The sequence below is a fragment of the Erpetoichthys calabaricus genome, chromosome 9 (genome assembly GCF_900747795.2).
Source record: "Erpetoichthys calabaricus chromosome 9, fErpCal1.3, whole genome shotgun sequence".
Lineage (NCBI taxonomy): Eukaryota > Metazoa > Chordata > Cladistia > Polypteriformes > Polypteridae > Erpetoichthys > Erpetoichthys calabaricus.
Genome location: NC_041402.2, coordinates 1,939,464 through 1,964,189, shown reverse-complemented (window position 1 = coordinate 1,964,189; position 24,726 = coordinate 1,939,464). Strand labels below are relative to the sequence as shown.

The 24,726-nt window shown below is 46.6% G+C and overlaps 1 protein-coding gene across 3 annotated transcripts in view; it reads right to left on the bottom strand.

Annotated features, from left to right (window-relative positions):
- Nucleotides 1-23,927, bottom strand: part of card9 (caspase recruitment domain family, member 9) — a 51,963-nt gene extending 28,036 nt beyond the window's left edge. For 2 of the 3 annotated variants that reach the window (XM_028809078.2, XM_028809079.2), the window contains exons 1-4: nucleotides 23,827-23,927; nucleotides 13,267-13,484; nucleotides 4,499-4,636; nucleotides 256-581 (exon numbers count right to left, since the gene is read on the bottom strand). In XM_028809078.2, coding sequence (XP_028664911.1) covers nucleotides 256-581; nucleotides 4,499-4,636; nucleotides 13,267-13,471 — 669 coding nt within the window. In that variant the 5' untranslated portion in view covers nucleotides 13,472-13,484; nucleotides 23,827-23,927. The remainder of the gene's footprint in view (nucleotides 1-255; nucleotides 582-4,498; nucleotides 4,637-13,266; nucleotides 13,485-23,826) is intronic. The other variant, XM_051931593.1, reaches the window with a different exon arrangement.
- Between the last annotated feature and the right edge of the window lie 799 nt (nucleotides 23,928-24,726).

The following is a 24,726-nucleotide window of genomic DNA, read 5'->3' as shown; positions in this document are numbered from 1 at the left end:
GCAGGCTTTCCAGACTGCAAAGGCCTAAAAATGGGGCTTAGGCTTTTAAAGTTCAGCAAAACTCAAAAAAGTCAAAATGGTCCTTGAGGAGAGAGGTGAACATTAGAGACCTCTACTGTTTGAAACAAAAATGAAACAATGTTCCTTCCATTTCCAAATGAAAAAAGAATAAAAACGGGCAATGTGAAATCACCTGCAAAACGCATTTTACTGTCAGTTTCACAAAACCTGCCAGCGTCACTCATCTCTACTCACCTCCAGCTGCAGGTCCCTGGTCTTCATGAGGGCCGTGTTCTTCTCCTCACTTAGCTTGGCAAACTCCAGGAGCAGCTTGTAGTTCTCGTCACGGAGTTTCCTGGCCTCTTCGTTAAAGCCGTCGCGCTCCTCCTTCATCTTGCGCACGCGCTCCTGCTGCTTACGAAGCTCGCTGTCCTTCACCTGGAGCTGCTTAATGGTGTCATTCTGGGTGGCCAGGCATTCGCTCAGCTGCTCTTTCTGGCATTTTTCTTCCTTTACAGACTTTTGAAGCTTTGTCACCTCACTCATCAAGAACTGGGTGAGGCCCGACTCCCCTACAGTGTCTGTGAGTAAAGAGAGCAGAAAAAGTCCACAAAGAACTTTAGGACAATCTGGATGAGGACAGGCCATTCAGCCCACCAAAGCTCGACAGTCCTGTCCACTTAACTCCACCAAAATAACATCAGGTTGAGTTTTGAAGGTTCTTAAAGTCCTCCTGTCTACCACACTACTTGGTCACTCATTCCATGTGTCCCTCTGCGTGAAGACAAACTTTGTGTCAAATTTGCCCTTAGCGAGTTTCCAGCTGTGTCACTGTGTTCTTGATGAACTTGTTATTAAGTCACCATCTTGGGGAGAGAACCACAGACACATGGAATAAGTGACCAAGTAGTGTGGTAGACAGATAATATGAGTCCTACCTCTTGGGCAGATCCTACTGTGTGTCCAGGTGAGGAGAGAAGTCAAAGGTGCACCAAGCAAGCATGCAGACACCCCAAGGATCAGTACTGAGCCCTCTATGGTTCCTCACTAGGCCCTATCATCCAGTCCTATGATTTCCCTTATCAGTGCTGGACTGATGATTCACAACTGTGGACCACATGGTATCATCTAGAACTTCTGCATGTCTCACACTGATATTGCAACTTGGATGAAGGCACACCATCTCCAGCTCAACCTGGAAAAGATGGCCCAGCACATCTGTCTATCCAGCACCCCATCTCTGCTCAGCTTGGCTGTTTATCGGTAACACCTGCCAAGTCAGTCCGCCATCTTGGAGTGTTCTCCACCGACCAACCACCTAAATCTCTCGGTCTTGCAGATTCACTACAACATCTTTTAAAAGATCAGACGGTATCTGACCTGAGAGGCTCTGGAGACTTACTGCACATGAATGAGAAATGGAAGATGCGAGCACATCACAGGTAGCGCTAGGGTCTGAAACATGGACTGAATCTGCTCACGTCACTGCTTACGAGCCGACTGCCGTCTTAAACTTGGCAACTGAAATGATGGACTCCAATATCAAAACTGCTGTGGTGGGCTGGCACCCTGCCCGGGGTTTGTTTCCTGCCTTACGCCCTGTGTTGGCTAGACCCCTGTGACCCTGTAGTTAGGATATAGCGGGTTGGGTAATGGATGGATGGATGGATATCAAAACTGTGACGGCGAGTCACTCTGAACAAACTTCTAATGGCGCACAACAAGTGGTGGACACGACAAGCTGGACCTGCCATTTTCAAATGGACATCTGGACAGGACTGACTGTCTAAAAGCCACCTATGAGCCTGGCAGTGACAGTAACAGCAGCAGCAGCAGCTCTCCAGTGTCCAAGACAGAAGTGCTTATGTGAGTTTGGGGCTTGTTGTTTCTTATATTATTGATATTTTCTCTCTCTCTCTCAAGCTTCTGTAAAGTTTTAATTTACACTTGGGGACAAATAAAATATCGATCTAAAATATAGTGCCTTTCATCTATCTATCTATCACATAGTGACTTTTATCTTTTAAGCAGTACATTTGTCTTCTTTCTAACTATCTGTTATATATTTCACTTCATATCTATGTGTTGTATAGTGTCTTTCTTTTCTTTATTTCTATCTGCTGTATGGTACCTGATCTGTCTGTTATACTGTACATTACCTTTCTTTTTGTCCAGTCTATCTATTATATACTGTAGTGTCTTTCTTTTCTATCTTTAAGTATAGTGCCTTTCCTGTCTATATGTTAAACTGTACCTTTCTGTTCTTTTTTCTGTCTGTTAAATAGTGCCTTTCCTATCTATTTATCATATAGTGCCTTTCACATCTATCTATTATGGCGGACGGCCGGGGCGCTTACCTGGCTGGGACGCCTCTTCTGTATATGGGCCAGGGGAAGAGGCATGGACTGATCAGTACCTCTCCCGGGACGCTAGATGGCAGCCCCCCTGGCTGGCACTGGTGACTCAGATTCCTGCAGGGCTCCATGGGAGATGCAGTTCTCTAAGACCCTGTTGGGATCCGGGGGTGCCACCAGGGGGTGCTGCAGTGGTTCCTGAGTCCATGTGGGCGGTTCTTCTGCCACACCTGGAAGTGCAGCTGGAAATCTGTCAACACCTGGAGCACTTCTGGGTGAGCTATAAAAAGGAACCAGCAGCCACCAGTCTGGGAGTCAGAGTTGGGAGGAGGGAGACAAAGAAGGGTAAAGAATGGTGTTTTTGTGCCATGTTTGTGGGACTGTGTTGTGTCTATGGGAACGGGGCAGGTGTTGCCCACAGGTGAAGATAAAGAAATAAAACATTTGTTTTATCAGCGTGCCTCTCGTGTCTGTCTGTGTTGGGTCAGGCGTTGATATTGTGCCTTTTGTCACACTATCCATTTATCTGTTATATAGTGCCTTCACATCTATCTGTCTATCTATCTTTCTGTTATATAGTGCCTTCCATACCTATCTATCATATAGTGCCTTTCACATTTGTCTATCTATTTTTCTGTTATTTAGTGTCTTTCACATCCATCTGTCTATCTATCATATAGTGACTTTCATATCTATCTGTCTGTCTGTCTATCTACCAATCAAATAGAGTGTTTTTCATATTTATAATTTAATGTCTTTTACAATCAATTTATACAACTTTTTGTATCTATCCTATGCCTTATATTGTGCCTTTCATATCTATCTATCTATCTGAGTGACAGAGTATGGAGCCCAGCCCCTGGTCTCTGCTCTGGTCTTGTCACATCTATGCTAGCTGGAGCTCCATCATGTGTCACCAAGTCACTGCAGATGAATTTAAAAGCAGCGACACCCCTTCATGTTCAGTGAGCCGAGGTGGGCACACGTCACTCCTCTTTTCAGATATCAGCATGTATTAAGTTCAAATCCTTGATGCTGGCCTGCAGAGTAGTCAGTGAGTCTGCACTTCTACACATATGGCTATGGTGGCCTGGGAGGTCTTCTGCTTCTTCTAGACCTCTCAGGTCTGCATGATGAATGGCATTGTGCCGATGTCACCTCTGTGTGGTACCAAATCTCAGCCCAGAGTCTTTTCATGTGTAGCACCTGGCTGGTGGAACAAACCACCCACCTTGATTTGAGCTGCTGACCCCCTTGCTGTGTTTAAGACACTTTCGAAGCCCCTCTTGCTCGACTGGTGAATTTCGGTCTCACTGATATTAGCCGTTAACTTTTTGTCACCTAGCAAGTGTAACTCTCCTGTTTTCTGTTCTGAACTCTTCACTTGTGGTGATCATTTTTGTCACCTTGTGTCCTGTCACATTTGCTCTTAAGCCGTCCACCAGACTGACGTATACTCAATTATGCTGACCTCTTTGTAAGTCACTTTGGATAAAAAGGGTCGGCCAAGCAAATAAATGGAATTCTAATTGTACAAAAACCCAACTTCATACAAGAGACAGAAGAGGCCCACATGACTGGCAGTGTGACTCTTCCCTTCATGGCACCTTCATGCCCTCTTCAGCAAGCGGACCTTTCACCAGATCAGGACTCCTGATCCCAACATGTGACGATTTGACGCTTGTGGTCACCACAGAAGTTGAGCAGCGTCTGTCCCGACTGCTTTTCCACATCATCATCAGCTGAACTTTGCGTTGTGTTGTACTTTTGTACTACAAGAGAACAACAAATTCCTGGAAGCAGTTGGCGATGGCGTCATCAGAATGTTTATACCCTGGGGGCACCGGGCAGCTTACCACAGTTCTGTCGTTATGAAAGATGACAAAAAAGCAGAATTTGTGAGTGGTGGCTATTATTTTCATCGATGGGAAGGAAGTGTGAGACTCACAGACTGTGACTGTCATTATGAGGCCAAGAGAGCCCCAGCGCTGGGAGGAAGTCCATCAGGCGGCTTTGTTCACCGCTTTAGTTTCTCTCTCGTGACAACAACAATGACAAGCCACACAACGCGCCCCGGGGGGCCTTACAGAAGCAGATAGACGAGGAACACGAGCAGCCCGGAGGACTTGTGCACATCGGCTCACCTATCAGCATGGAGAAGGCCCTGGCCGGTTCTTTCCCGGTGATCTTCCTGTACACGTCTGGGTAGTCGAGTTCCAGGCTCTCAAGGAACGCCACGTAGCCTTTGTGCCCGGTCCTCTGGAGGATGTCAAGTAACACACCTGAGAAAAAGCAGGACAGACCGTCAAGGAGCATCCACCCAGTCAGTACTGTCACTCGAGCTCTCGTTATTTTATATAGCGTCTCTCCATCCCGAGTGCTAACGTCAATCTGATTTAGTTTAAACTGTGGGTACAGACAGGCGAGGCGAGTCACTCGGGGTCACCAAATGTCCCAGAGGGCTGACTAAATGCTTCAAGGCCTCACACTATAAATGAAAAGCGGAGTCGCTTCAAGGAGCACGGGAAACAAATTCAGCAGGCCAACATGGATTTAAACGGAAAAGCAGGAACTCGGTCTTCCTGTTAAAAATGACAGCGCACTTCCCTAAATGGGGCAAACACAAAAGTGCAGCAAAATCTCTACGGCTCCACCAGCTTCTGTTTTATTCCAATGATTGGCTTTTGAGTTGCTGTGTCCACAGCCTGGCATCCTGGCCTATCAAACAGCGAGGCTAAACCCGCTCAGGGAGGCCAAAAGTGAAAAGTCAAAGTGCATTGTGGGATGTGTGCTTCCTGTACAGCGTGCCTTATTCATACGGATCTGGAAAATGATGCCCCCCACATATTTTTACTATCACCTACCTGGATCATTTAAACTTTTTAAAAAATGATTATTGCCTGTATTTTATTGTTTTTTTTAAATTTTATTTTAAATATCAAAGTAGCGTTCCATAGAACTAGAGAGTTACTGGATTTTGCGCGTTTTTTCCGTCAGCACTGTTCCTCAATTTAATGTGTCTGAACACACTATGGCGTCTCACAGCGCGCGTTTGCTGTTTTCACTGCCAGTGGTGCTGAAGAACAAGCAGCGCGTCACAGACACTGCAATATCAATACGCACGCCGCCACACCGCGCTCCGCACAGCAACGTGTAATATTATAAAAACTTACAATGGCAAAAAGGCAGGATGGTTTCATGCCAAGAAAGAGCACCACAGATGAGATGTTTGCTCTGAGGGTGTTGATGGAGAAGAATAGAGAGAAGGCCAGAAGGAGTCGCATGGCGTCTTTGTGGACCTGAGAAAGCAAATGACGAGGGCCTCGAGAGGAGCTGTGGTATTGTATGAGGAAGTCGGGAGTGGCACAGAAGTATGTGAGAGTGGCACAGGATATGAAGTGTGACCGTGGTGAGGTCTGCGGTAGGGGTGACGGAGGTGGGATTACATCAGGGATTGGCTCTGAGCCTTTTCTGATTGGCAATGGTGATGGACAGGTAGACAGATGAGATTAGACAGGAGTCTCCATGGACTGTGATGTTTGCTGATGACATTGTCATCTGTAATGAGAGCAAGTTGAGGAGACCCTGGAGAGGTGGAGAGGAATGAAGGTCAGTAGGACCACCAAGACAAATACATGTGTGTGAATGAGAGGGAGGTCAGAGGAATGGTGAGGATGAGGGAGTAGAGTTGGTGAAGGTGGAGGAATTTAAATACTTGGGATCAACAGTACAGAGTAATGGGGATTGTGGAAGAGAAGTGAAGAAGAGAGTGCAGGGAGGGTGGAGTGGGTGGAGAAGAGTGTCAGGAGTGATTTGTGACAGACGGGTATCAGCAAGAGTGAAAGGGAAGGTCTACAGGACGGTAGTGAGACCAGCTATGGTATATGAGCTGGAGACGGTGGCACAGGAGACAGAGCTGGCAGAGTTAAAGATGTGAAGATTTGCATTGGGGGTGACGAGGATGGACAGGATTAGAAATGAGGACATTAGAGGGTCAGCTCAAGTTGGACAGTTGGGAGACAAAGTCAGAGAGGTGAGATGGCGCTGGTTTGGAGAGATGAGGGGTATAATGAGAGAAGGGTGCTAAGGATAGAGCTGCCAGGCAAGAGGAGAAGAGGAAGGCCTAAGAGGAGGTGGTGAGAGGGGACATGCAGGTGACGGGTGTGACAGAGCAAGATGATGAGGACAGGAAGATATGGAAGAAGATGATCCGCTGTGGCAACCCCTAACGGGAGCAGCCGAAAGAAGAAGAAGAAGAAGATTGGCAAAAAGAGTTCCATTAATAAGAGGTCAAAGAAAACTGGTAGATGATGACAGCCACATTTATGTGTTTTCAAAGAGAACAGTAGATTTTATTTTATTTTAAATGTTAAATTAATTTGCTTTGACTACAGAGATCACAGTGACTTGAATGTGTATCTGATGCAATTGGCCTGGAGGCGAAATCGAAAATGGATTGTTATTGAAACTAAGGGGCTCCTCTTCACTTGCCAACCCCTGGGTTTGGTTAACCAGATATACAATTTAAAGAGATTGTTATTTTCATGGGAATTGTTACATATGAATTATTTTCACTTTTACTTTAAACTGCAGTTACAGTAATATTTGGAACTAACTTTTCGTCAAGATCGCATTGAATTGTGATTCCGTGTTTGGACTCTCATTGTGACAACACCATGTACAACTGCCTGTGAGTGGATTTCGTTTCTTTCTCTCTAATAATTAAACCAACATTTTCGAATGTTTGTCTCTGTGATTTGTTAATAGTCATAGCTAAAGTTATTCTAACGGGAAACTGTAAACGTTTTAATACGACTGGCATATCGAGATCTCCTTTGGTGTCTCATGTTAGATGGACTTCATTACCTTTCTTGTCGTCTGTTAATATTTTCCATGTCAGAATTGTTTGACCAATTTTCAATATAACTAATCTTATCCTATTGCACAGCCCATCACTCAGACATTAATTACTCAATAACATTACGATACGTCCTTCTTTCTACAGTAATTCGGCCGGTGGAAGACCCGACGGTGTTAATGGTTGTCGATATTCTTCGTGATATTATAAGTTGATGTTTTCATCTACCGCACCATCACCACCAAATGTCTCAGCAGAGTCTATTGATACGCATTTCACCAATTTGACGTGTAACCAATCGACAATTGTCATGTTAATTCGTTTCTCTCTGCCATATTTAGATGAATGGGCGATTCTAAAGTGGATCTTCGTAAGTGTGTGTGTGTGTGTGTTCATAAGTAAGCCCTTTAATGGACTGGTGTCTGTCCAGGTTAAGTGCCGGAATGCACCTGATGACCGCCGTGGTCTTATCTGAAAATAGTCGTAAGGAGGCCGTGACTTGTAAGGATCTCACGATAAACGTCTCCGTCTCGCGGGACTTCCTTCAAAAAGTCATGTTTCGTCCCAAGATTTTTTTATTATAATAGAAGAGACTCTGATATATTATTCAAAACATTATATGACATAATAATGAGCACTGCTTAAATATATTTCATATGCTTTTTGTTAATCTTAAAATTCCAGGTATATTTTTAAGTTTAATTGTATTTCAAGTATTTGGTTAATTTTTTGCCAATTTTAACGTGGATTTATTAAACCAAAACAAATTAGAAGATATAACAAAATGAGGTGCATGATTTACATTTCTGTAACCTACTCATTATCTACAGGGGGCTAAGTGTGGGAGGTGAATTGTGGGGGGGGCGACTTTTCCATAAACCGACCTGTGGGGGGCGCCACAGAGCCCCAAACCCCAGATGCAGCCTAATGCTTTGGTTTGAAGTGCCATCTTCTAAACGTGTGACTGGGAGGCTTTGGGGCAGACAAGACCCCAAAATGCAGAACAGGCTTTAAAACTTTAAAAATCACAAGAGAGTCTCAGGTTTTGGAGGGAGGAAACCCTGAAAACCCTGGCTTGCATTGAGACCACCCTTACAAGAATCTTAATAAAAGAGAATATTTATTCACAAAAGGAAAGAAACACAAGAAAAAGCTCAAAAGAGCCCTGTCCTCTTCCACCAGACTTCAACTCCTATGGGTGAGCCAGAGGGGCTCCTTTTATGCAGGACCACCAGAGTACTTCCAATGCTGGGACATTGCATGTAGAAGGTCAAGTGGAAGCCCCACAAAGTAGAGGCCGCTTATCTCTGCTGCTTTCCCTGGCAGCCCCCTTGGGACTACAGCTCCCAGCATGCCCTGCCGGTATGTATTTTCTGATTGTGTTCATGCTGCACCTCGTCCCCTGGCACAGCTTCAGCCTCAGCTTCAAGATGACCCTTTTAAACGGCCATCTAATGTATAAGCCTCGGGGTGGCAAATGTCGGTTCAGCTGCTGCCATCTTGTGTCAAGCACTTGTCACACGGAGTCGGCCTGCTCTCTCTTGTCCTGTCCTGGCCCCTGCTCTGCCCCCCTACTCTACAGTTGTGTCCTTTTGAAGAAGACACCTACACCGCAGAACTAGAGCTGCCATAATGGAGACAACTACAGCAGATGGTTGTCCATTTTGATGTGCATTTGTCTTAAAGCCCCAATGTTCAATTAAGTTTGAGTTCTACTCCTTCAAGTGCCAAACTAAATGTCCTGTTTGCTCTGTCCTCTCCTGCCTGTCTTTTGTGCAACTCAGCAGCCCACCTGTGACAATATGGGGACACTGGCCCAGGAATGAGGACACCTACTATGTCGGAGGACCATACAATCATGGCAGGTTGTCCCTCCCCAAGTCCCTCCATTTTACTGTTCCCCTGGTTGTGTAGTGGGCTTCAGATCAGCCCCGCTGAGATGTCAGTGTACCCTGTCCTGTTTTCATATTGGCATCTCCTGCCAACCTCCAGGCCACTCACCACCTTGATCTCCCAGCCAACTAAGCAACTAAGGGCCAAGTGAATGCTTTTGATCTCAATCCAGGTGGTCTGCCGTGTGGTGGGTGCGGCAATGCGCTGCTCCCAGCCTCTCTCTTCTAAACATGTCACCAGGAGGCTTCAGGGCAGACAAGGCCCCAAATTGCAGAACAGGCTTTTAAACTTCAAAAATCACACGAGAGTCTTGGATTTCTCCAACTATGTCTCAGAAGAGGGAGAGAACCCTGAAAACCCTGGCTTGCCTGCCATGTGGCGCCTTCACCAAGTCTTCAGACCTTCTTCACTTTGTCACATTGCAACCTTATTCTGAAATCATCTAAATTCAAATTTTCCCTCAGCAGTCAACAGTCAACATCCCATAATGGCAAAGCAAACACAGGAGTTTAGACATTACTGCAAATGTAACCATCCATCTTCTGACCCCACTTTACCCAGAGCAGGGTCACGGGAGTCTATCCCAGCAAGCAACGGGCACAAAGCAGGAGCAATCTCTGGACAGGGCGCCAGTCCATCATGGGGGAAACACACAAAGACCAACCGAACATCGATAGTCCAGCATGTCTTTGAACTGTGGGAGGAAACCCAGACGGACAGACACGGGGAAGAACATCCACACACTGAGGACCCAGGACGTGAACACCCGCCTCCATGTTACAAGGCACCACCATGCCACCCTGCAACTTTATACAATAAGAAACTGAAATCTCCCATTGGCACATAGTGCTTTGTCTCAAGATTGCATGGATCACAACTGAGATGTTTGGAGTCCATCTGTGGTCAGTTCAGTTGACTGGACTTATTAGGGCAGAGACACGCCTGTCTGTAGAAGGTCCCACAGGTGAGCGAAAACCAAGCCATGCAGTCGATGGAATTTCCTGCAGAACTTGGACGCAGGCGCAGATCTGGAGAAGGCCACATCAAGGACACAGCGGCCCCCATCATTACTAAATGAAAGACGTCTGGAATGACCGCAACTCTTCCTAGAACTGGCCGACTGGCTGTTCTGGCCATTGTTTCTCAGCTATTGTACTTTCTAACGTCTCCCCACCTTCCCTTCTACATCTCTAACCTCAGCTAACTACACAGAGTAAAAGTCAAGCAGGAGTTAATGAGGAGGAGGAGGAGGCATACAGCGCAAGTTACAACTTAAATAATGAATCATTGATCATATTCATCAAATAATAACAATAAGCAAAGTAGATGTGAATATTGGCAACCATACCACCTAATAAATGCTGACGTGTAGTTAGTTAGTTACATAAAGTGTCTCGAGGTAAGACGTCACGTCCAGTCAGCCTTCGTCAGGACAGGTCACATGCCTGTCTCAATATGGCTGCCGAGTCAGTTCATGGTGATGGTGTGAGAGAGAGAGAAGGAGACGGAGAGTTAAAGCGACTGCATTTCTACCTTCTTTGTCCAAATCCTTACACCAGTAAGGCGTCGTGCTACTGAATGGCCTCTGATTCAAACCAATCCCACACAGCCAGACTTCAGACCAATGGGGGCACACAATACCTGCCATTTGGTGGGCTGATGCTTGCCAGCTTAGGGTTGTGTTTGGGGGGGGGGGCGCAGGGCTAACACGGGGCTGGTTATGTCAAGCGCTGTCACCGGTATGTGTGGACTGTATAAACTTGCGCGCGAATTTAATAAAAATAATGTTAACGTACACCAGATTTTCTCATTACAGTATTCAGATAAATTTTTGCCAGATAACACGTGGACTTTATCCAAATATAACGATATAATCTGTTAAAGAACTGCGGCACGGTCTCCTCCACCCCACATTGACGGCGATGCGGCTAAACCAGTAATCAAATGTCACCGCACGTTCCACGACCAAACACTTCCTGCGCCGTTTCAACTTGGCCTGCTGTAGCAAACTGAAGCAAAGACTCGACTAAGAAACGACGGCGGGCTCTCCGCACACGAAGGAGACCTAAGTGACAAGCCGTCAGTTGTTCTCAAGTCAAAAGAGAAGCCAACCCAGCGACCTATTTTAGGACTGGCGACCATTTTGGGTGATGAAGGTGGGCTATGGGATGTTATAAAGACGTCCATGTAGGGAATGTGACCGTGAAGAGGGATTTTAATAATTCTTCACATTTATATAGCGCTTTTCTAACTACTCAAAGCGCTCAGCCATTGCAGGTTAAGGGCCCAACACAGCAGAGTCCCTTTTGGTATTTATGGGATTCGAACCACCAACCTTCCAATTACCAGTGCAGGTCCCTAGCCTCAGATTTTAAAATGGTTCCTCTTAGAAGCATCTCAAATATATAGATAAATATACTGGAGAACATAACTTGACAAATCCCCTCAGACGGGACACGCAGACCTCAAAATTTGACACACACTTCAAATGTGAATTTCCCCTTGGGATTAATAAAGTATCTATCTATCTATCCAAAAGCGGGGCCCCCTTAGGCACAGGGCCTGGGGCGGCCGCCCCACTTGTTGTGGGGGTCGATTGAGAGGGTCCTGCAGAGAATTGCTTGCCAAGCTGGTTTTAGGCGCTCCCCCCCCGACCCAAAGACTCAGTCCTAAAGGGTGGGACGCGGTGTGGGGATGGGGGGACAGCAAATCACCGCTGGTCCTATAACACTAATATTACATTATTTGTAACTTAGACAAAGTAAAGACATACAAAACAACCACAGCACTGGCCAGACTGAGCAGTTATGGGAGAAGGGTTTTGGTAAGAAAGAGTGACCACAAACCCAATGGTCACTCTGGCTAAGCTCCAGAGGACCAGTGTAAAGATGGGAGAAATTTCCAGAAGGACTCCATCATCAATCTGGGCTTTATGGAAGAGTGGACTGATGATACATGAAAGCCCACTTGGGAGAGGCACCTGAAGGACTCTCGGACTGCGAGAAACAAGATTGTCTGGTCTGATGAACCCAACACTAATGTCACATCTGGAGGAAAACCAGGCCCCGCTCACCACCTGTGGAATCCCATTCCAACGATGAAGCATGTGGTGGCAGCGTCCAGGTTGAGGGAAAGCAGAATGGAGCAAAATCCAGAAATCTCTTTAATGAAACCTGCTCAGAACTCTCTGGACCTCAGACTGGGCAGAAGGGTCACAAAGCAAAGACAACACAGGAATGTCCTTGAATAGCCCAGCCACCACCCAGACTTGAACATCTCTGGACTGGCCTGACAACAGCTGTCCACTGATGGCCTCCACCTAACCTGACAGAGCTGGCGAGGATCTGCACAGAAGAAGAGTGCAAAAAATGCCCAAATCCAGGTGTACAAAGCTCGTCAAGTCCGACTTGAGGAGACTCCAGGCTGGAATGGGCTTTGCCTAAGTGCTGAGTAAGTGGTCTGAATACTTGAGTCAATATGATCAATTCACAAAAATTCCCCAAATCCTGTCTTTATCCTGTCATTCCAGAGTACTCAGCGTTGCCTGTGAAGGCGCTATATGCATTTTAGTGGTTACAGAGTTTGTGAGCTCAAATCCCGCTAATGACGGGCCTACGTCTGATAGATAGATAGATAGATAGATAGATAGATGTGAAAGGCACTATATAATGATAGATAGATAGATGTGAAAGGCACTATATGATAGATAGATAGATGTGAAAGGCACTATATAATGATAGATAGATAGATAGATAGATATGAAAGGCACTATATAATGATAGATAGATAGATAGATAGATAGATATGAAAGGCACTATATAATAGATAGATAGATATGAAAGGCACTATATAATGATAGATAGATAGATAGATAGATAGATAGATAGATAGATAGATATGAAAGGCACTATATAATGATAGATAGATAGATAGATAGATAGATAGATAGATAGATAGATAGATAGATAGATAGATAGATAGATAGATAGATAGATAGATACTTTATTAATCCCAAGCGGAAATTCACAGTGCCGCTGTCTGTTGCTCTCAGGTCTGGACACATAAAGCTGGGCAGATGATTTTCCAAATCCTCCAACATCAATATGTGTTCTTGTTCAAAGCGACTTACAAATCACAAGAAGACCCCTGTCTGTCACTTACCCACTTTCCGCCGGCGGAAGATGAGGTTCGGGTCGTTGAAGATCTGCTCCTCGTCTTCGGTGCTGAGGACTCGGCACTGCCGCAGGTACGGCGTGATGCGTGACGGCTCGATGGCCTTGCACAGCAGCAGACGGTAATTCTCCAGCTGGTTCCAGCAGTCCTCGTCTTCTGAGCCCGAGTTGTTCAGGCCGTCAGGGTCCATCATGGTTGTGTAGGTGCTGATAATAAAAGTTACGTTAGAGTCTGGGTGTCGAGCGGACATTCTGGATGATGTGCCATTGGTGAAATGGACTTGAGTGAATGCCGCTCAGATGCCTAGGGTTTGGTTTTTTAGGGCTCTTCACATAGAAAGTGAAAAGTGATCAAGAACAACGTCCCACAGCATTATTGTGAGTTTAAAGATCATCAGGCGCTTGAGAAAGTGCGAAGCCAGAAAGACGGAGGAATACAAAAAGGGGAAACTGTGAGGGGCAAAGCGAAAAACCAAAGGAAGGTCGAGAAGCCAAACGATCAGCACCTAACTGGCCGGTCTGCACACCAAACTCAACACTCACTAATGAACAAAAGTCTCATTTGTGTCCACCGGTGGATGCCACGCGTTCCTGCATTTAACTCGCTTGACCCCTGGGTGGACCTGCAGCCACACAATAAGATTCCACCAAACCCAGAGGCACCATTGGCAAAGATGGATCACATGATGTGCCAATCGAGATTCCATGCATTTCACAGTCTCGTGACGCCTAAACGCAAAAACAAAAGTCAACCAAAGATAAAAAACGGAATTCAAAAACCAGAAAAGCCCCAACTGTGATCGCCGTGTGTGTCTGTCTGTCCGTCTGTTGTTGTATTTCAGTCCGAGTTCCTCCCCTGGCTGGGGTTCATTTCACGTGAGCTGCTTTTTCTCTAGCGCCGTTCAGTGTGCTTTCTTCACAGTTACACGACGATTACTTTACGGTACCGCGACATTATTTCATCAAACGCTGTAACCTTATGATTACCATGTCACCGGCGTGTGGCTCCTGGTTGCACTAGTAGTTGTGTAGCACGACGCCACGCCTTGCATCATCAGCACGACCCTTTAAATCTATCTTTCGGGATCCGTGATTTGGCTTAAAACACCAACAAGCGAAACGCGCGTGTTCTTTCTCGACTTTCTCATTTCTAATTCTCTCTCTGACGTTGGTTTCTGGTTTACCAGTAGGCTTCGGTGGAATCGGTCAAGTCTTACAGTTTCAATTTGCTTCTGGTTGATAAATGTCCCTCATCACACCTTAGGGCAGAATCATTGAAAGTGACATGGAGTGATGAGCTCTTTGCTAGAATAAATCAAAGTGTTTTAAACCAACGACGTCCCACTTCTACTGCACCCTTCCATGTATCGGATGAGCCCTCCTCAGTCTGATCACCTTGACAGTAAATCTCTCCAATGTTATAAAGTAGGAGTCCCAAAAGCACTTCCAAAAATACTCACTAGAGGGGGAAATCCTGTCCAAAAAACCCCGGCCAGATAGAACATTCATTAAATGAACATTTAGTTATCACAAAAGGCTCTGAAGAACACAACGCAAAATGGAGACGCCAGCGAGGGAAATGCAAGGCAAACAAGTCTCATGACGCAATCCGATGGCGAAGTCGAAAAATGATCAAAAATATCCAGTAATATCAAAGAGCACAAACCCAGTAAAACACAAGGAATCTCCGCGACTCCCCAGCACATTCAAACTGAACCATCAGGGCCTGTGGGAGACCCTCCAGATACAGAGGGTGGACAGCAGTTCCTGGCGGTGACCCCACCACAACACACGGGCAGAGAAACAAAAGTAATATGAACATACCTCAATGAAAAAAGACGTCAACCCTCACCTAACGTCCTCAGGCCACAAGATCAGCAACTGCACTCAAGTTCAAGTGTGACCTCCTCTGTGGTCTGAAGTCATGTGACCTGTCACCAGGCTTCATCTGCCTGACATTTGGAATTTGAATGTTCTCCCAGCATCCATCTGGACTTCCTTTAGAATAAGCCTAACCACCCGATTGGTCCACTGTCACCCTGTGGGTGTGGTTCTCTAATTGCCACACCCTCTGGGTTGGTCCCCATATTGAGGTGGAAAGTTTAGGGGGTGAACTTCAAGTCAATGCAATCCTAACAGAGAAAATGGCATCAAAGTGTCACCGAGACATCCTGCATGTATTTCGGTTTATTCTTTTATTTCCCTTTCTACGTGTTCCTACTAAATGCAGAAAATCCCAAGATATGAAATTCTTTGTTCAACTCACCACACTTCAACAATCGTCACAAGAACTCATTCAGTGGGATGGAGAGGCTCCTCTGACTTTATGACATTTTGGTTTCATTTGTGAAGAGCAGAAGACAAAAATGAAAAAGGATGTGGCTTGCGTGCCCTGCGAGATGGCAATCTGAGGTCGTGGCTGACCTAATAATAAAAGTGTAATCTGAATAGAATAGAAAAGAGAAGCACAAGCAGCCATGACGGAGAGATGCTTCCCTTCCAGAAAGCTGCACTGCTCCACCGGACTCAGTCATTTCATCAAATGACTCAAGCACAGGTCCTCGTGCCCCTTCTGCTATGTGAACCCAACATCGGGGTACAGGGTCGGTGGAGCCCACCCCAACAGTATCAGGTGTAAGGCAGGAACCAACACGAGACATCTTTGTCACTTTGTAGATCTCATTTGAAATGGATCACTGCGCCCTCTCTGCTCTCAGTCCACACTCAATAACCCAAAGTGTCACCAGAAGGAAATCCTGAAATCTCTCCTTCCTACAGTAGACGCACACTTTCAGGTGCCTCCCGTTTGCTTGAATTCTCCTTGAGATCTTTCTAGAACTTGACTGTTGTCCTCTTGTGAACTGATTGGACATCATTGAGACAGGCACACATGGACCTGAGTGCAGAAGGTCCCACAAGTCACACTGCATGTCAGGACAAACACCAAGCCACAAAGTCTAAGGAACTCTCTGTAGACCTTTGTGATGGCGCAGATCAGGGCAAGGGGATCAAACCACTTAGAAAGCTCCCAGTGTTTCCAGGAGCACAGCGGCCACAAGAATAGGGAAATGGAGGACGTTTGAAACTACCAGGATTTGGCGATAACGGGCAAGAAGGGTCAAGGCATGTGGCCGAAAACCCATTAGTCAGCCATACAGAGCATCAGAGGTCTTCTGCTGATGTAGGAGAACCTGTCAGAAGGAGGACCACCGCCATCTCAGTGGTTCTCCATCAATCAGGTGTTAATGGTGGAGGAGCTGGAAGGACGACACTGTTGAGTAAAAGGCATTTAATGGACTCTGAGAGCACACGAGGAAAAAGATTCTCTGGTCTGATGAGACAGAAATGGAAGTCTTGGGGCAGAACTTGAAGCGCTGTGTCTGCTGAAGACCAAGAACTGCTCCCCACCTGCCTAACACCACCTCTGTGTCTCTCTCTGTCTGTCAACTATCTACTGTCACACACGTCCACATGGCAGGCAGCTAAAGGGCTTCAAAGAAGGTAATGCCCAGTCAGGGCAGAGGGGGGGCAGAGGGCATCAATCCTGTGGGAAACTCCGCCTGGCTCCACCTCCCAAGAAGTGGCAGCCCAATGAGCACATTTCTGCTTCCGGTCCCAAGATCTCTTCCTGCTGTCCACCTGTATATCCGCCATGTTTACTGGCCTGTGCACTTCTGGTTTTGGACTCGTCTGTAAAGACCCTAAGGCTTCGCCACCTTTTTATCGCATTTTGCAGCCAATTCTCAAGTATGCAGGAGGCGGCTGGAGACCTCAGTGTGTCGAGACCTGATTATTAACCACACCACCGCGCTCTCACGTAACTCCTTTCATATGTGTCTGTTTAGCATTATATGTACCTTTCACTTCTAATATCAATCTAGCTACCTACCTATAATATAGTGCCTTTCACATCTATCTATTATATAGTGCCTTTCCTATCAATCTATCTATCTATCTATCCTATAGTGCCTTTCACATCTATCTATTATATAGTGCCTTTCCTATCAATCTATCTATCCTATAGTGCCTTTCACATCTATCTATCTATCTATCTATTATAGTGCCTTTCCTATCTATCTATCATATAGTGCCTTTCACATCTATCTATTATATAGTGCCTTTCCTATCTATCTATCTTAGTGCCTTTCACATCTATCAATTATATAGTGCCTTTCCTATCTATCTATCTATCATGTAGTGCCTTTCACATCTATCTATCTATCATATAGTGCCTTTCACATCTATCTATTATTTTGTGCCTTTCCTATCTATCTATCTATCCTATAGTGCCTTTCACATCTATCTATCTATCATATAGTGCCTTTCACATCTATCTATTATTTTGTGCCTTTCCTATCTATCTATCTATCTATCATATAGTGCCTTTCACATCTATCTATCTATCATATAGTGCCTTTCACATCTATCTATTATATAGTGCCTTTCCTATGTAACTATCTATCATATAGTGCCTTTCACACCTATCTATTATATAGTGCCTTTCCTATCTATCTATCTATCTATTATATAGCACCTTTCCTATCTATCTATCTATCTTAGTGCCTTTCCTATCTATCTATCATATAGTGCCTTTCACATCTATCTATCAATCATCCAATCACCAGAAGTTACATCCTCCTTCAAAGATTCGGTGCCTTTACTTCTTCCATCTCTTTTGGGGACCCCAAAGCTGACATGCCACTCTTTTTTTGGGGTGGCTTCTCAGTCACCGACTCTCTCTTTGGCCTGGAAGCTCGTCTCCATCGCTCCTTGGTGCTGGACCCACTAAGCTACTGTAAGCTCCGAGATCCCCTCTGTTGCAGCGGCCGAGTCCAGCCTGAGTAGGTAGCCATTACTTCAAGTACCCCTTGGGCCAGACAGAGGAAGGCTTTTCCCTGTGAAGCTGCAGAGGACACAGCAAAGACCCTAACAGTGAGCTGAGGATGTCAGCGTCATGACGGACAAAAGGACCAGGTGACAAAGGCAATGAGTGCACTCCAGCCTGAAGAGGGTACTTGAATCCGGAGACACAACACAACACCACCACCACCACTCGGACCCCATCTTTAAAGCCTCGGCTTCGTCAAACTGCTGCCCTTAGAACTGGAAACAGCCAGTCTGTCTCACCTCATACCTTCTATGTCGACACTTACAGTAGGCACTGATCCTGTTTCTTTAATTGTTGTGTTTATCAATTTCTTAAAACTTCTTAAAGCTTCGATTACCTTGACAGAAGCCTAAAGGGCCGAGACCCCTCAAACAGAGAAAAGTTAAGGGAAATAAAGTAGGAGCCTTACTGAATTATTGAATTAGTCACTGGCACCACCAACGGCAAAGCTGATCGATAATCAACTGATCAATAACCATCAATCCTACTTCTCACATCAATAAACATTGGCCACAGAAGTCTTTGACGACAGGACGTGAACGCCGCAGACCTTCATACCTCCACCCCGGCATGTCACACTCTGTCATTATTAAATGCTCTAAATCTACACAGCAGCGTCACGTCTCTCAGTCAGGCCTCCTCCTCTGGTTGAGGTTCAAATTCCTGTGGTGCGTCTCTTTACTTTATTTCAGATTCTTTGCTTTGTCTCCATTCTGTGTACATCAGTTGCCTTTGCTATGTTTTGTGTGTGCCCCCCCACCCCCACTGGAGGCGGGGCCACCTGCCAATCACTGTCAAGAACTGCCCTCCTCCCTATAAATCTGGAGGGTCCCCCACAGTCACTGTGGGTTCATTTCAAATGCGCCAGGGTGTCGGCGAGTCTTCTCGAGTTCTGCTGCACTTTTGTGATTCCTGAACATTTTGCTTTGTTTTTTGACGTTGCCTTAGGGTGGTCTGTTTTGGGATTTGTTCACTCATGTTGGCAGCCCATGTTTGTCTTGCGTGCTCTACAGATATTCATGTATATCGAGAGCATTTCTGTGATTAGAAATCTTTTATTATATCACGATTCTGTGTGGCCCTCTTTTGTATCTCACCAGGGTTTTTGACAGGATTTCCCCCCTCTGGTGGCCATTTCTAGAAATGCTTTTGGTCTCCCAAGTTAGAACACCATTAGTTTGGGCCGACACGGTTATCAGGCGGGAGGTGGGGGGGATGGGGGGGGTTGGGGTACTCTGTTACAAGAACGGTGTGGTAGAAGGAAGACATGGTTGGTTGGCAAGTGGCATACAACTAAAGTGTGTGTTTAGGTTAGGGGGGTCCAACTCCGATCCTGGAGGGCTGCAGGTTTTCATTCTAACTGTTTTCTTAATCAGTGACCAGTTTCTTTCTGCTGCTCATTAACATCTTTTGCCTTCTTTGGAACTGACTTGCTGTGTTACTCGTTTCTTTTTTCCCTTAATTCTCAGCCAAACAATAATGTGAGCCAACCCAAGACCAGCTAACCTGCGTCCGTCATACGATATCTGAAAATAGAGACAAGTGAAAGTCTGAGTAATGCTGATCTGCTCAGGTCAGTAATCAAACATTTTTGATGGCTCTCTTAGTAAAAAGAAAATCACCAGTTTTGGAAATTTCTGCTACGGCAGAATGAGGGCACCAGCAAGCCATGGAGGTACAGAACGGGTTAAATTAGCAGCAAGAATCGTCTCGTCATTCAGAAAGTGGTTGGAGTGAGCGGGTCTTCTGTTGGCTCACTTCATGTCTCATTTTGGTTTGGCTGCCATTTAAGGGGGAAAAAAATCAATTGAGGGGACGGCGTCTTTAAAAACCCGGCAGCCAACTCTTCGAGCGTTGAATATTTTTTCCAAAAAATGCAGTTTTGTGTAAAGCCCCCAAAAACAAGGGTCTCAAATCAGCCTAAAATATCAGTTGCTGGGGGCTGCAGCCGCCAGTTCACAGTCTTGTGGCGCAAGCCGATCACGGGTGGCATGATGGCTGGCAGCCTGGCCGTCTTTGTATGATGGGCGTGAGGATGGCAGCAGCAGTCACCACAGTGACACTCTGGTTTGTACCTCATGTCACCACAATTAGCTGGAGATCGATCAGCTGAGGCCGGTACCTCGCTTTCGTTTTCGATCTTCAGATCAATTGCACCAAAAGCAGAGCCTGATAGGTCAGAGTCCAATTCAGCGATAAAATGCAAAACATCGTCCGCGGAGTATTTGGTTTTGTGCATTCGATTTGATCTCTTGCCAGCTGTCGATGCCATTTTTGAGAGAATCTCAGTCAAACCAACTAACGTACCTTCTAGCAAAGGCAGTCAAACTAAAACGTAAGGCGAGCTTGGTCACCGGTGGCAGTCGCTTACCACTCTCAACCACTCCTGCTGACAAAAGTCCACCCTGAAAGAGTTAAAATGAAGGAAATAGAAGCCAATGAACAGCAGAACTTGGGGCCTCATGAAGAAGAGCAGCAGGATCGGAGTTGGACACCCCAGGAACAAAGTGGCATTTAGGTCAGGGTTATCATATGAGGACACCGGCAAGTGCCAACGTGGAGTGCTGCGGAGTGACTGGCCGTGCAGGACGTGTGTGTGTGTGTGTGAAGCAGAAGGTCCAAGAGAAGACCAACCTAGCCATCAATGTGCCAAGGGTAACTCATCCTAGGAAGATGTGACAGACCCTCCATGTGATCAGTCGACAACAACAATTTAATTCTGTTCTTTGACAGTCCCATCCAATGACAGAGCTCACACCCTGCTGATAAAGAGTTATAAAGCGCCTTTCAAACGTGGTGGAGCCAAACAACACAAGTGACACAATTCGTCATTGCTATGACACTCCAGGCCCACCGGGGTCTCTCTGTGTGACCTCGAGTTGGTCCCGTCAGCTGCGAGTGCCCACATGTTATTTACAGGGCCTATAAAGAGTCTGTTGGCCATTTCTCTTTTTGGCTCCCAGATACGCTGATTTTGTGTTTTGTATTTGTCGTCCATTTAGGTCTTTGTGTCAAACAAGCCAAATCAAGTCCTCTGGGATTCCGTGCTGTGCAACAATAAACTGAAAATGTCCGAGGGGGTGAAGACTTTCGATTGGCCCTCTCAAGGGTCCATCCACCCACCCGTTTACCAGGTGAGCCCCAGTGCCAGCACTGGATGGGTGACGTGACGACGTCCGCTGCAGGTCCGTGGTGACGTGCAGATATTTAAGAAATGAAATCAGTGCGCTTGCACAAGTGGTGCTCTGGAGTGGTGACTGGCTGGCCACACATTCACAGTCCTGGCAATTTCCCTGTTGGCACTCCAGGGTCTAAAATGGCAGCACCTGCACCCGAATCACCCATAAAAGGAGCCTTGGCAGGGTTGAGGGGCAACAGTATGGAAGAATGACAGAAACAGAAAGACACTGGAGGTCAAAGTGACAATTAAAGTAGTGGCACTGATGGTCAGGGTAAGTGACCTCGAGGGGCGCACAGGGCTCCCCTGAGCATTTGTGAAGGAGCAGGTGACGATCATGGAGGCTCCTTTGAGAAGGCCAAGTCGGGCTCAGCGTGCCTGGGATGGTGGTGGGGGGGGTCCCCCGAGCCCGTGTAAAGGTGGACTTCTTCTCTGACTGCAGAGACCCTTAAAGAGTAAGCAGAAGGGGACGTCACTACACGTTGGCTCAGGGTGGCGTTGTCTTTTAGAGGGATTATTTAAGGATCTATGGACTTCTGACCGTCCACTAAAGCTGTTGGTTTCATCCCGGATTGATTGATTGATTAATTAATTATAATGGAGGCAGCAGCACACTTTTTGAACACTTTGCCTAAATAAAAGCACTAAGCACGTTGTCGCTCTTCACTCTTCCTTGTTAAGTGTCCTCATTGTCCGGCTCATGCTCGGTTTTGACTAATCGATGGTCTCATGTTCAAGGAGTGAGGCGGCCAACCCAGACCATCGCAATGGGGCACCAGACCGTCATGTGTTCAAAGCCCACCACCCTGTCAGTCAGTATCTAGCCATCCATTATTGAACCCATGTTCGGGCCAGGGGGCTTATCTTGGCCGCTCCCGATGCCACCTCGTGCCTGTGACGTTCTCTGGGCAGGGTGGCCGTTCGTGACGGTCCATCGTAAGCACACCCCCTCACTTGTGGACACGAGGAGAAGGTGCAGCGACCACACTGGCTTGGTGTTTGGCCCCCAGGATGCCACGTCTGTGAGGCAGCAGAGCCACGAGGACTCCGTTTTGGTTTTTTGTGGTTAAAAAAGCCAAAGGCCCTGCATGGTGTTCTCTGCACTCAGGAGCCAAGTATTGCGTCAGGCCTATTCTGCTTTTCTTGGGTCCCGTGGTCGATTGCAACACGGCCATCATGTGCAAGCGAGGCAGGGCTATGGCAAGACGCAGCATGGTGGGGACAATAGTTCTGCCCGAGCTGAGACTTGGCACCTCAAGCCAAAGCTCTGCTGGAGGGTCACTGCTAGTGCCCTCCTCCTCTTCTTTGAAAGAGCTGGCACTGGGGTGGGCATGTTAATCCAGCCTCAGTGGGGCAGACCAAGCCTCACAGATGGTGTAAGAGCCATTTCCTAGTGACGTAAGACTCCTAAGTGCTTTACTAAATGACAGTCCATAATCTATGGGGGGTCCCGCATTGGCATACTCTAACCATCGGACAGTTAGTGACCAGCCTTGCCATGTGTAAGGTTTCAAACCGGACCTTCTGAGTGTGTGAAGTAACACGTAAGACAAAGCGCTTATTTAAGGGCAGCGCCATACGCTTAAGAAGTTAAGAACTTTTAAGTACAAAAATAACTAAAGTTTCTCAAGAAAAGCCAAGTTTAGAGAAGATCCATTTTTCCTTTTGTGTGTAAGAACCTTTTTCTTTATTCTTGTGTGGATTATTTGCTTTTAATTTTCACTAAATATTTTTAAAACGAACTTTTGGATGGAGAGATTTCTTTCAGCACGCGTTTTACCCGTCTGTGCTCGATCTCGCCTTAAACTTCGGTGGCTACAGCTGGCATCTGAGACCACCTTCTCACACTGTGTGATGAACTGGCGCTCAAATCCAGCCGCTTCCACTCACGTCGGGCACTGGAGCTCAGGAGCAAGTCAAGTGTCGACTCAAGGAAGTATAAAAAGCAAAAAGTCCTACTGGTGTCCAATTTCTGCCATCCATGCAACCTACGGGTACCACAGCCCATCATCATGGCAGCATCAGTTAGTAGTGTAGTTGGGCTCAAGTGGAGTGGCAAAAGCCCCTTCATGGGTCATTTGAATTACCCAGCCAGGTGCCAACTGTAATTAGGATCTCTCTGCCCAGGCAGTGCATCCTGCCCACTGGACTGCCAGGCTGTATTAAGATTAAGCTGGTCAGCTGACAAAGAGACTGTCAGGGGTACACAAGTCAGCCTCTCTCAACGGGGTCCACAGGGTGCCAATTTAGATGGACCAATGAAGTGGCTTGTGCAAGGAACACCCAATGAAAACACCAGGAGAACATGCCAAGTGCCACCCAGGCAGTGCCTGGATGAGTCACTGGAGCTCTGAGGCACCGCTGTGCCATGCCAGCCTCCGCCAAATGAAGAGTAACTCAGCTCGGCATCACAGTGAATATCAGCAAGAACAAGCAAGAGGAAGAGCGAGGAAAGCAAAAGAGACAACGGGCACCATTCCTACCTTGGCGAGAGATGAGGGCATCCAGCAACGGCAGGCAGTGACCGAGCGACAGCCTCCTGGCTTTGGAAGGAAAAAATGAAAAAGAAACAAAGAAAAAAAAAAAAAGGAGGAAGTTGGGCGCCGCGCGGAGCTCTGTAGGCGGCCGTCATGAACATGGAAGTGCAGGAGAGGGCCAAGTGGAGAGACGCCGCCCTGCCCAGAGCCATAAAGACGACGACGACGTGGTAAAGCACAGGCGGCATGGAGATAAAGGTCAGCTCACAAACTGCCAGGCAAATCAAACGGGACTGTCTCTAGCAGCAGAGCAAACCTCAAGTACTTAACAAGTTTGCACTTCAGTAAGAACGCCGGCCATTCAAATCTGAAAACTACTAACAGGACACAGTCCACAGGTGACCCACGTCATGACCCGGTGGCACACATTAGTGCTGCTGTCCCCAATGTCCAGAGTTCAAACCAATGCCCCTGGTGTGATATTTGCATGTTCTTCCCGTGTCCGTATGACTCCCACATCCCCATAGACATGAGTGGCACCTCAACTGGCATCCTGTCAATGGATTAACTTCACCCCCCCACAACAAATGACAAGATGGGGTTTGAGTTCACCCCCACATTTGATGCCATGACCCAGATGAGTCAGCAAAGCCCACATTTAGGGATGAAAAGGGACGCCTTGTGTGATGTTCCCTCTCTGGCCACTCCACGTGGGTGAGCTGGGCATTTGTGTCTGGCTGATCGGTAAAGGCTTGGGTTTGAAGTGGCTGTGAGAATGAATGGCACATACGGGCGCAGTTAGTGCCACACAGAGGGAGGCCTGGGAGATACGACAAATACCAACGTTACCTTTGATTCAGTTTTATGTATGGATTCATTTTTGAAGTGACGATGGTCACTCGACTG